At 43.6% G+C, this 12607-nt stretch overlaps 1 protein-coding gene across 1 annotated transcript in view; it reads left to right on the top strand.

The window, feature by feature from the left end:
• The window catches only part of fbxw4 (F-box and WD repeat domain containing 4), a 169717-nt gene that overhangs the window by 33777 nt on the left and 123333 nt on the right, over window positions 1-12607 (top strand). Inside the window, exons 2-3 of the mRNA XM_072239050.1 lie at window positions 4767-4862; window positions 10686-10871. Of these exons, the coding sequence (XP_072095151.1) occupies window positions 4767-4862; window positions 10686-10871 (282 nt within the window). The remainder of the gene's footprint in view (window positions 1-4766; window positions 4863-10685; window positions 10872-12607) is intronic.

The following is a 12607-nucleotide window of genomic DNA, read 5'->3' as shown; positions in this document are numbered from 1 at the left end:
CAAACTGAGGTTGACATATCCTAGTTATTCTATCTGAGTGAGGAAACCGCCCCTTCAGTCTAATTCACCTATGATGCTAAAGACACTCAACTAAGCCTGTGCCATTAACATGCATTTGACCCATATCCTGTGAACCTTTCCTAATTAGATACTTGTCCAAATGCCACGTAAATGTTATTAGTGTACCTGCCTCAGTTACTTTCTCCGGCTGTTCATTCCATAAATATACAACTCTTGAAGGAAGAATTTGCCCCTCAGGTCCCTTTTCAATCTTTCTCCTCTCACCTTAAAACTTGTGCGCTCTAGTTTTTGGTTCCCTCTCCCTGGGGGAAAAAGACTGAGTGCATTCACCCAATCTATGTCCCTCACAATTGTATGCAATTTATAAGGTCACCCTTTAGTTTCCCACTCTCCAAAAAGAAATGAGTCAGCCTGCCCAACCTGTCCCTATAACTTAAGTCCATAATGCTGGCAATGTTCCCATAAGTATTTGTACGCTTTCCAGCTTAATGGGATCCTTCCTATAACAGGATAACAAAAACAATACACAAAACTCCAACTGTGGTCTCACCAACATTGTGTACAATGCAACATTATGTCCCAACTCTTGTGCTCAAAGCTCTGACTGACAAAGGCCAGTTGCCTTCTTCACCACTTTGTGACATCACATTCAGTGAATTGTGTACCTGTACTCCCAGGGCCCTCTGTTCCACAACACTCCTCAGGGTGCTACCATTCACACTTTTTTAATCCCACCTTGGTTTGACTTCACATGGTAACTGTCCCCATCCACCTCCCACCATCACTGATCCATACCCTTTGTGATATTTGGTCGTTACTAAAATAATTCTGAGGTTTTGTCTCCACAACTGGACTTGCTCTTATATAGTTGCTGTGAATCAGCCAGTTCTTGCGTTGCCTTTTATGGTTTTGAACCTGCGCTTCCCTGCCTTGTCCGTGGATCAGTGTATCTTCCCCCTGTGAACTCTGACACAGTGCATTCCCGATCTCAGCCAAACTGTTTTGAAGAGAGAATGGGAGATTGTGTCTGGATGACGGAGACCTTGTACCAGGGAAGCACGAGTGATGACAGCAGGTGTTGCCCATAAATGCCCACTGTTTCCTTGCACTCGGTCAGATTTTTTTTTCCTTTGCACCACACATGTGAATCTTAACGTACTCCATTGCTTAAGCACTCTGCTTAGATGAATTAGCTCCAGGCATTTACAAGACTAAGCAGGGTGGTCACAACACTGCTGACAGGTCAGGTGACATATGAGCAGACTCTCCACAGCTTTTGATCAACTTATATTTGAATCTGTGACCAAAATAAAAAGGTTTGGATTTTTGTAGCACCCTGTGGCACATTTCATTGCAATTAATAACCAGTCTATTGCTTTTGAAGTGCAGCCACAACTAGGGACTAACACTTTTTTCCCCATAGTATAAACCCAAGGTGAGTCATTAGCTCATGATAGTGAGATTGGGGAGGAAGTATTGACCAAAACACTCCAGCAAGTCTTTGCTCCACATCAAAACAAGGTCCATTTATACACTGTCTTTATTGTGGTAAATTATCCCAAGATAACTCTCAAAGATTAATCAGACACTAAATGACACTGTGTTGACACGTGGCCAAGTGGTTAAGGCGTCAGTCTAGTGATCTGAAGGTTGCTAGTTCGAGTCTCAGCTGAGGCAGCGTGTTGTGTCCTTGAGCAAGGCACTTAACCACACATTGCTCTGCGATGGCATCGGTGCCAAGCTGTATCGGCCCTAGTGCCCTTATGTTGGACAACATTGGTGGCGTGGAGAGGGGAGACTTGCAGCATGGGCAACTGTTGGTCTTCCATACAACCTTGCCCAGGCCTGAAGCCCTGGAAGCCTTCCAAGGCGCAAATCCATGGTCTCACGAGACTAACGGATACCTATTTATTTAAATGACACTGAACCAAAAGAGACATAGAGTCAAAAGAAGCTGGAGCAGGAGTTGGCCATATAAACTGGTTGTGCTTACTCCACCATCTGCTAAGTCTGCGGCTCATCCAATCTTCACCTCAACTCTGGTTTCATAACTGGCTGCCACAATTCTTTATTCTCCTGAAGCTCTCTCTGGCTTAGGATACTTATTAATTACTCAGTATCTTCATTTCCATAAGATGAAGGATCTTTTTAGACAATTGAGTTATTTTAAATCTGTGATCCATGATCTCTGAAATTGCCCTGTTCTGAGATCACCAGGGATATACCCTGTCAGCATCTACCAAGTGAAGCCTCATCAGAACCTTGTACGTTTCAATGAAATTGTCTTGCAGTCTTATAACTATAAGAGCATAGGTCCATCTGTGTAAACTTTCATCACAAGGCAAGGTGGATGAACAAGATGGTTGTATAAGGCACGAGCAGTACTCATTATTATGCAGTATTTACAGTGCTGTGCAAAAGTCTTAAGCACACATAAAAGAATTCTGTAAAGCAAGGATGCTTCCAAAAATATTGAAATGAAAGGTTTCTAAATATCAACAAATTTACTATAAAGAGCAGAAAACAGTTTTTTAAAAAGCCTAAATCAAATTAATATTTGGTGTGATCACCCTTTATCTTTTCACTTCTCCTAGGTACATTGTCATGCAGTTTTATAAGAAAATCAACTAGTTGGAGAACTTGCCACAGATCTTCTGCAGACTTTGGCTGTCTCACTTGCTTCTGTGTGCCTTTCCAAGTAATCCCAGACAGCCTCGATGATGTTGCAATCAGGGCTCTGGGGAGGCCATACCACGTGTTGCAGAACTTCTTGTTCTTATTTTTGCTGAAGATAGTTCTCTATGACCTTAGCCGTGTGCTTGGGGGTCATTATCCTGCTGCACAATGAGGTTGGGACTGATCAGATGCCTCCGTAATGGTATTGTGTGGATGGATGAGAATCTGCTTGCACTTCGCAGCATTGAGGATTCCGTTAACTTTGACCAGATCACCAATCCCAAACCTGCAAGAAACTTTCATGTTGCTTCATTGTTGGCTGCAGGCACTCATCCAAGTAGTGCCCTCCAGCTGTTCTACAGACACAAGCTGCCTCCTGTTTGAGCCAAATATTTTAAAGTTTGACTCGCCAGTCCAAAGCACTTGCTGCCATTGTTCAGCACCCTAGTCCATGTGTTTTTGTACGTAGCGGAGTCTCTTAGCGTTGTTTCTGCTTCAGAGGAATAGCTTTCCAGCAACAACCCTTCCACGAAGCCCACTTCTGACAAGAATTTGCTGGTGTGTACAGGGGTGTTCTTGTGTTCCAGTGGTTTCTGTGAGATCAGAACTGAATCTGATTTAGAAGAGACATTAGTTTGATTTTTCTCTCATCTGCTGCATTCAGCTTCTGTTGACGACCACTGTGTTTCTGGTCTTCAAGCGTGCTCATTTCTTTGCGTTTCTTCAGAAGAGCTTGGACAGCACATCTTGAAACTCCTGTCTGCTGTGAAATTTCTGCTTGGGAGGGACTTTGCCACTCTTGCTGTGGAGTAAGAATTGGTGATTTGGAGGTTAAACTGTCTAATCTGGCACACCTCGCCCTTTAGTTTGGTTTTCCTTCACCCAGTTTGATTCCTTCTACACCAAGGTGATAGATAGGTAGAGAAAAGGTAAGAGGCCAGAGTGGGGAATAGAAAAAGAGGAAAGGGAAGGGAAATTACTGAAAGGAGAAAGAGCTATTTGTGCTGTCAAGTTGGAGGCTACCCAGACAGAATATAAGGTGTTGCTCCTTCACCTAATTACCTACCAACAGGAAAGATATCAATAAGGTTGAAAGAATGCAGATAGAATTTACAAGCATATTGCCAGGACTTGAGCACCTGAGTTATTGGCAAATGCTGAATCAGTTAGGATTTTATTCTCTAGAGTGTAGGAGAATAAGGGGAGATTTTATGAGGGATACAGGTAGGGTAAATGCAAACAATCTTTTTTCACTGAGTTTGGGTGAGGCTAGAGCTGCAGGTCATGGGTTAAAAGTGAAAGGTGAACTGTTGAAGGAGAACATGACGGGGGGAGCTTCTTCACTTAGAGTGTGTGATGAGCTGCCAGTGGAAGTAGTGGATTTGGGTTTGGTTTCAAAACTTAAGAGAAATTTGGATAGATACATGGATAGGAGGGGTATGGAGGGCTGTGGTCTTGTATGCAGAAAGTTGGGACTAGGTAGTTTGGCATGGATTAGAGGGGCCAAAGAGCCTGTTTCTGTGCTCTAGTGTTCTGTGACTCTGTGGTACTTGCACTTTAGGAACTTGCTGTTGTTAAATAATGCCAAGTGCTTCTTAATCCCATGTTACTGCTAGGTTAATTTCACTCTATTTTAAGGAGTGAGACGAGATAGAGAGAATTAATTCTGTCAGTCTGGAATGGGTCAGAGCTGAATTCTGGGCAGTGAGTGAACAGCAATCATACTAGCTAAGCCTTGTTACATTTTGTGTGAATTCCTCCTACGTGGACTTCTTTAGCCTTTCTCTATTCCTTTTCTCTGCAGAGTTCTCTCTGCTAGTTCTGGGAGGTGATTGAAAATTGCTGGGAATTATCGTCAGTCTGCCATACAAAATTAGCAGCCCTTTCTCCAAGATGCTGGATACTTTCTTTTCTGTTTAAGGTTGCTAGCAGAAAAAGATGGGCAAAGAGTAAAACAAATTTGACATTGTCTGTTTTGGCACTGCTGCAGAAACTTGATTTCAGCCTCTGTATCACTGGCACACTAGTACAGTATGCATTCAGTTCTTTTCTGTGCTGTACTGTTTCAGGTTTCCCCATATAGCTCTGAAAGAGCGTGTGAAGGTCTCTCAGAACTGGAAGCATGGGAGGTGTCGTCAAGAGGTTACTCTAAGGTGGAAGTGCAAGTAAGTGGCAATTCTTTTCTGTTTATGGCCCCATTTCTTCCCAATATAATGTCATCTATTTTATCTGCAGAGGGAGTTTTCTGCCATCATCCTAGTACAATCCCTGTCAGGCCAGTGTCAGGTAGGCAGAGGAGGAGCTGAGCGCCATAATCAGCAGGCACACCCTGATGCCTTCCCTATCATTGTGGGGGATATCAATCGGGCCAGTTAGAAGATGTCTCTGGAAAAACTACCACCAGCCTATCGCCTGTGGAATCAAAGGAGCCAACACACTTGACCACTGTGTTATCACCATCAAGAATGTTTACCGTGCCATCCCACACCCACTCTTAGGAAAATTCAATCACCTGACTGTGTACCTGTACTCCTGGGCAGAGACTGGAAGACCACAGCACCGGTGGTAAGGGTCAAGGGGGCTGGAGGAGTGCTTACAGAACTGCTTTCAGTCAGCGTCGCTATTTAGCAATTCGGTTTAGAATCTGAATGAATATGCAACAGCTGTCAGCGACTTCATCAAGACTTGTGTGGATAAGTGGGCATACCCAAGCCAAAAGCCATGGGTGAACCAGGAGATTTGTAGTCTGCTGTGGCATTCCAAACCAGTGATCCAGTTACAGATGGAATCGGATGCATGTCTGCTGTGGCAGGGTTTGCAGGCCATTACATCCTACAAATCAAAACCTGATATTGTGAATGGCTTGTGATGCTTTATTTCCAGATGAGCTCAATAAAACTACACCTGTGCAAATCCTTGCAGCATCTGGTGACCCTGTGATTTCTGTGTCAGAGCCTGATGTCAGAACACCTTTCAAGATGGTGAACCCTTGCAAGTACCTGGACCCACTGCAGTTTGCCTATTGCCACAGTAACTCTACAGAGGATGCAATCTCACTGGGTCTCCACTAGGCCTTGGATCACTTGGACAATAGTTATACCAGCTATCAGACAGTTGTTTATTGATCACAGCTTGGCTTTCAACATAATTATACCCTCTGTTCTTATCAGTAAGCTCCAAAACCTGGGCCTTAGTACCTGCATCTTTTGATTTCTTCACAAAAGATCACAGCCTGTGCCGATCGGAAACAGTATCTGCTCTTCACTGACCATCAACACTGGTGCACCTCAAGATGTGTGCTTAGCCCATTGCTCTACTCTCTCTGCTCACGACTGTGTGGCTAGGCACAGTTCAAACACCATCATAAATTTACTGATGATGTAACTTGTTGGTGGAATTTCAAATGGTGATGAGGGGGCGTATAGGAAGGAGGTTGATCATCTGCTTGAGTGTTGTGCAACAACAACCTTGCACTTCATGTCTGTAAGACCTAGGACTTGATTGTGGACTTCAGGAAGGGGAAGTCAAGGGAGTACACACCAGTTCTCATTGAGGGATCAGCAGTGGAAAGGGTGAGAGCTTTCAAATTCCTAGGTGTCAACATCTTCGAGGATCTGTCCTGGCCTCAGCATATTGATGAAGTTACAAAAAGGCACAACAGTGGCTATATTTCATTAGGAGTTTGAGAAGATATGGTGTGTGATCAAGACACTTGCAAATTACTACAGATGTACCATGGAGATCATTCTAACTGGTTGCATCACTGTCTGGTACGGAGTGGCCATTGCACAGAATTGGAAAATGGTGCAGAAAGTTATAAGCTCACTGAGCACCATCGTGGGTACTAGCCTCCCCAGCATCAAAGACACCTTCAAAAGGTGATGCCTTTTAAAAAGGTTCATTTATTATCAAAGTATACAACTCTGAAATTCTTTTTCTGCAGGTAGCCATGAAACCAAGAAAGGCAGCACAATCATCAACCCCCAAAATCCCTCCCCTCCCCCCCCCCACAAAAAAGGAACAAAATGGAATAGGCACATTAACCCCCAAAATAAAGTAAGAAAGATCGAGCGAGAAACACAGAATATTAAAAAGAACTATAAGACTCATTGGGGGGAGTCTATAGTCCAGGTCCACATTCAAATACAGAGTGGGCAACACCCTCTGGGCAGAGCGAATAAAAGGCAGGCAGCCTCTACACTCATCTCAATGCTTCAGTCTCTCTCGTTGCTTCAATCGGCGCACAATGGACGGTTTAATTGGTGAAAATGGAGGTAAACATCAGCTGGCAACCCATCCCGCAGCCGCCCGTCATGAGATTTGCGCACTCTGTGTCTGCCAGAACCTCTTGGAGACTGCAAGTGCATCCATCATTAAGGACCCTCATCACCCAGGACATGCCCTCTTCTTATTGCTACCATCAAGGAGGAGGCACAGGAACCTGAAGACACACACTCAATGTTTTAGGAACAGCTTATTTAATTTTAATTATATATACTTACTATAATTTATAATTTAAAAAAATCATAATGTATTGCAATGTACTGATGAAGCAAAACAACCCATTTCATAACATATGTCAGTGATATTAAACCCTGATTCTGATTTTGAAATAAGGAGCAAAATTGTCTCTACGCAGTCATATCAAACCCTTTCAGGACAGGTGTGGAATCAATGAGCCCAGCCTAGGTTGAGAGAAAGATGGTGAGAATGTTAAAAGCAGGAAGAAATAAAACAACAGAGAAGTAAATTAATAAAATTGGTTTATTATTGTCACACGTGCCAAGGTGCACTTAAAAACGTGTCTTGCACATCATTCATATAAATCATTTCATCACAACAGTGGCATTAAGATTATACAAGGTAAAGCAATAACTGTGCAGAATAAAGTATTACAGTGTAGGTAGATAATGGGGTGTAGGAGTATAATGGGATAGGTTGTGAAGTCAAGAGTCTATCTTACCATACTAGGGGATCATTCAATAGTCTTATAACATTAGAGTAGAAGCTGTCTTTCAACTTGGTGGTATATACTTTTGGGCTTTTCCATCTTCTCCCCAATAGGGAGGGAGAAGAGGGGGTGACCAGGATGGATGGGATCTTTGATTATGCTGACTGCTTTACTGAGGCAGACAGAAGTGTAGACAGAGTCCATTGGGGGGGGGGGGGAGGCTGGTTTTCATGAAGTGCTGGGTTTGTCCACGTCTCTCTGCAGTTTCTTACATTTCATTTTCAGTTTCAGTAGAGTTTCCTTAAGTATATAAAAGGGAAGAGAGCGGTTCTAATGACCAAAAGCACCTCAGGAATGAGGCTATGGCAATAGTTATGGGAGCAAGGAAATGGAAGAGGAGTTAAACAGATATTTTGCAACATTTTTTTGCAGTAGAGGATGTATAGAGTATACATCCATTAATACTGAATGATACTGGTGGGGAATTAGAAATATCATCACCATTACTAGAAAATTAGTTTTTAGGTAGACTAATTGGAATAAAGACTGAGAAGTTCCCTGACCTGATGACTTACATTCAGGGAACCTTTGAACCTTTTTAAGGCATCACCTGTTGAAGGTGTCCTCGATGCTGGGGAGGCTAGTACCCATGATGGTGCTGGCTGAGCCACCCCCTCCCCATGCCATCGGTCTTGCAGGACTCTGCATTACCAATGGCCAACTGGAATCCCTGGGAAACCATGGAAGGCAATCAGTTGTACCATTTGTTGGACAGCGCCTTCCTGTGGCAGGCGGCAACAAAGTCCAAAACAAGTCCACCTCCATTGCTATTGAGCAACCTGCTAGTGGGGTAGACCTTCAGAACTTGATGATCTTGATATCCAGGAGTGTCTAACAAAGTCTTAACAGATTTGCCCCACACGTTTTCCACCAGGAAGCAATGTTGCTTTTGCTTGATTACTTTACAACTTTCCTAATTTCCTAAAAGTGACTGCCATCACTCCTTTATAAACCAATTTAATTATCGTCCAACAAGAGATGTTAGGCTAATCAGCTGAGAGTTACCTGCTTTTTGAATAGGGCTATCACATTAACAGTTTTCCAATCCTGTGGCATTTCTCCAGAACTGAAGAGTTTTCAGAAGATTACAGCTTTTTATCCACTCTCCCATTAGCCAACCTTTTCAGGTTTGCGAACCAGAGAAAATTTGCAGAGGTTGGAAATCAAAGTGATGCACACAAAATGTTGGCGGAACTCAGGCAAAGCAGCTTCTGTGGCTAAGAGTAAATAGTTGATGTTCTGGGCCGAGATCCTTCATCAGGACTGGAAAACAGTATGAGAAGCTTCACCAGAGTGAGTGTTTGGATCTCCAGTTGGGGTAATCAGGGGAGTAAAGGAAGACCAGCAAATAGATAATACTACACTAATCTCATTTTCCTGTAAAATGTGTGCTTGATTGCAGAAGCCTTTTTGGGTTCAAACAGAGGCATAATTGTTCATCCTTTACAGCTATTTTATGATCACAAGACACTCCCGGATATTAAGATCATTAAGTTCTGCAGGTCTACAAAGAAGTTGCTCGATAGCGATGGAGGTGGATTGTTTCAGACTTTGTTGCCGCCTGCTACAGGAAGGCGCTGTCCAACAAATGGTGCAAATGATTGTCTTCCGTGGTTCCCAGTGATTCCAGTTGGACATTGGTAATGCAGAGTCCTGCGAGACCGATGCGTGGGCTAGGCTCTCATGCCAGCCAGTGGAGAAGACACCAGAGGTGATGTGGTGTGGTGGCACCCATTCTGGTCTCTCCCATCAGTGCTGTCTCTAGGGTTCATTCAGTGCAAGATAACCAGGATTGTGTTCATCCGTGGCTGCACATGGGCATGATGATCGGACTGTTGCAGGCTTGTTCTTGCTGACGACCTCCCATGCACCATCAGTCAACAGGACATGACACTGGGACTTGGGCTATATTACTTTTTTTGCGACTGTATGCTTGCTGCTATCAAATTATAAGTGCCTTGTGTTGTGTATGACTGTTGGTACTGTGTTTTGCACCTTGGCCCTGGAAAGCACTGTCTTGTTTGGCTGTATTCAAGAGTATTCGTATATGATTGAAGGACAATTAAACAAACTTTTTCTTAAGTCCTCATTATTATTAACTCTCCCCAGATTCTATAGTCACCAATGTATGTGACCAATTAGCTTAGTAGCTTGCTCAGTTTTGGGTGGTGCAGTATCCCAGAGGGAAATGCATACAATCTGGGAGAATGGGAAAAGTCCATGGGAACAGCTCTGGAGCGTGGTAGCACCCAGGCCAATGGAGCTGTGGGAATGTTGCTCTACCAGTTGTGTTACTGTGTCACCTTCATGGTTTTAAATACACAACAAGCCAGTTCATCCTTTAGTTGTTCAGTACCATTAATACTCAAATCACATTGAGTTCTTGATATGCCAGCTAATATTTATGGTTGTGTAATTATGGATTGCTATGTAGCAAAGCTACGGTGGAACAGCTTTGTTCATAGACAATAAGTTATTGGAACAGAATTGAGCTATCAAGCCCATGTAGTCTGCCCCGTCATTTGATCATGGCTGACTTATTATCCCTCTCAACCCAATTCACCTGTTTTATCCCCATAAAGTTTAATGCCAAGAGCCTATCTTGCTTCATTGAAACATGGGGAAAGGTTCCCTAGTTGTGTTGTCATGAGGGGGCACTACACAGGATCGAAAAAAATGCTGCAGAAAGTTATAAACTCAGCCAGCTCCATCATGGGCAATAGCCTTTCTAGCATCGAAGACGCCTTCAAAAGGCAATTCCTCAAAAAGGTGGCATCCATCATTAAGGACCCCCATTATCTAGGACATGCCCTCCTTTCATTGCTACCATCAAGGAAGTGGTACAGGAGCCAGAAGACACATGCTCAACTTTTTAGAGACAGCTTCTTCCCCTCCATTATTGATTTCTGAATGCACAGTAAACCCATGAACGTGTGAAACTGATTCTGACCTGATCTATCTTTTAATTTGTCTTTAGTTTGTTACCTTGGTTACAACTGGACAAACAATGGCTCTATCTCTCCCAAGCGTCTGACATCCGAGCCTATCCCTTGAGTCGGAACGCTATTGGTCTGCATCGACACCCTGCTGCTGTGTACACTGGTCACCAGGATGATGTCTGCCGATTTATCATCAATGAACCACACGTTGTCAGTGGTGGAGGGTAAGAAATCCAGATTATTAAGTCGTCTTAGGCAGTCCTTTGCAGTGGATAATTATCTAGTTTGTTGGCTTCTGATATGGCATGGAACACAGATTTTGCTACAGGTGGGCCAGGAAGTGCCCATACGGCTAGATGGGTAGGTGGTTTGGCTGTATTGCAGTTTTCCTACTCTTTATCCTTGGCCAGAAATATTCATGGATGTTAATTTTATTAATTTTTTTTTGGCCAAGGAGGCCTTTAGAACATCCCTGAAACATTGTCTCTAGCCTCCTGGAACTCCCAAAGTTCAAAGTAAATTTATTATCAAAGGTCATGTTTATCTCCATATGCTACCCTGAGATTCATTTTCTTGCAGGCATTCACAGTAGAACAAATAAATACAACAGAATAATGAAAAACTACACACAAAGACTGACAAACAACCAATGTGCAAAAGAAGACAAACTCTGCAAATGCAGAAGAAAATTATAGTCAATAAATAATTCTGCGAACATGAGTTCTAGTGTCCTTGAAGTGAGTTCATGGGGTTTAATGCCATTATGAAAATCAGTTTTCTGGGCCAGCTGGTGGCACAATGACATCAGCGCCGGACTCTGGAATGGAGGTTCCCGGGTTCAAACCCAGCCGGGTCTGCTCCTGAGTATGCTTTCCATCCATGCTAGGTTGAGTGTCGAGATTGCAACTCGACCTTGTAAAATAAAGGGAGAAATACTGCGAAATGTCTGTGTGAGGAGTGGCGTGCCACTCTGTCTGTCTGTCTGTCTGTCTGTCTGTCTCGCTCTCTCGCTCTCTCGCTCTCTCTCGCTCCGCGCCTTGTAAAGGCATGAAAAAGACATCATCCCGCCAACATTGCACACGCACATGCCAAACAAAATAAATGAATCAGTTTTCCGGGAATCTGGTATCAGGCATGCAGATGATGTGGCCACCTTGTGAAGCCGTTCAAGCCATATCAGAGCTTCAGCATTAGCCTGGGAGAGCCACTGGTGGTTTGCTTATCTTGGCAATGCATGCACATTTGTGGAAATGTAGCAGCATGGATTGGCAAGATGGGCAAACCAAAGTCATTGCCTTCTAATTGTGGGGGTAATGAACATTTCCTTCTGATTTTGGAGGTGAGGTATAATTTTTTTTTTTGGTTGAAGTTGGAATGATAATGCAACTTTGCTTGACTCCAACTTGCACTGAGATCAAGGCTTCCATGGCATCACCAAACTGATATGGGACCACCCAGATTTGAGAAGGGTTATCCACAAATCCTCTCAGTTCACAAAATGAAACATTCTTGTGAGGGCAAGAAATCCTCTGCATTGTGGTTGATTCTGTTACCTGGATTTTTCTTGGACTTGGTAGGCCATGAAAATCATGTCTATTAAATGTCTTGATGGCACCTGCTATGTAACTCGGTTAGGAGCTGCAGCCACTGGGAGGAGGCATAGGGAAATGGGGTAGTACAATAGTGTAGCAGTTAGTGTAACGCTATCACAGTACCAGCAATCTGGGTTCAGTTCCTTTGTTGCCAGGAAGCGGCATGGGAGCATAACACTATTACAGCACAAGCGACCAGGGTTCAATTCCCGCTGGTGTCTGAAAGGAGCTTGCATGTTCTGCCCATCACCATATTGGTTTCCTCCGAGTGCTCTGGTTTCCTCCCACATTCCAAAGACTTGTAGGTTATCAGGGTAATTGGTCGCATGGGTGTAATTGGGCAGCGCAAGCTCATTGGGCTGGAAGAG

This window comes from Mobula birostris, chromosome 21, assembly GCF_030028105.1.
Source record: "Mobula birostris isolate sMobBir1 chromosome 21, sMobBir1.hap1, whole genome shotgun sequence".
In the NCBI taxonomy this organism is placed as follows: Eukaryota; Metazoa; Chordata; class Chondrichthyes; order Myliobatiformes; family Myliobatidae; genus Mobula; species Mobula birostris.
Note: the sequence above shows the minus strand (reverse complement) of the source record. Positions and strands in the feature narration are given on the sequence as shown.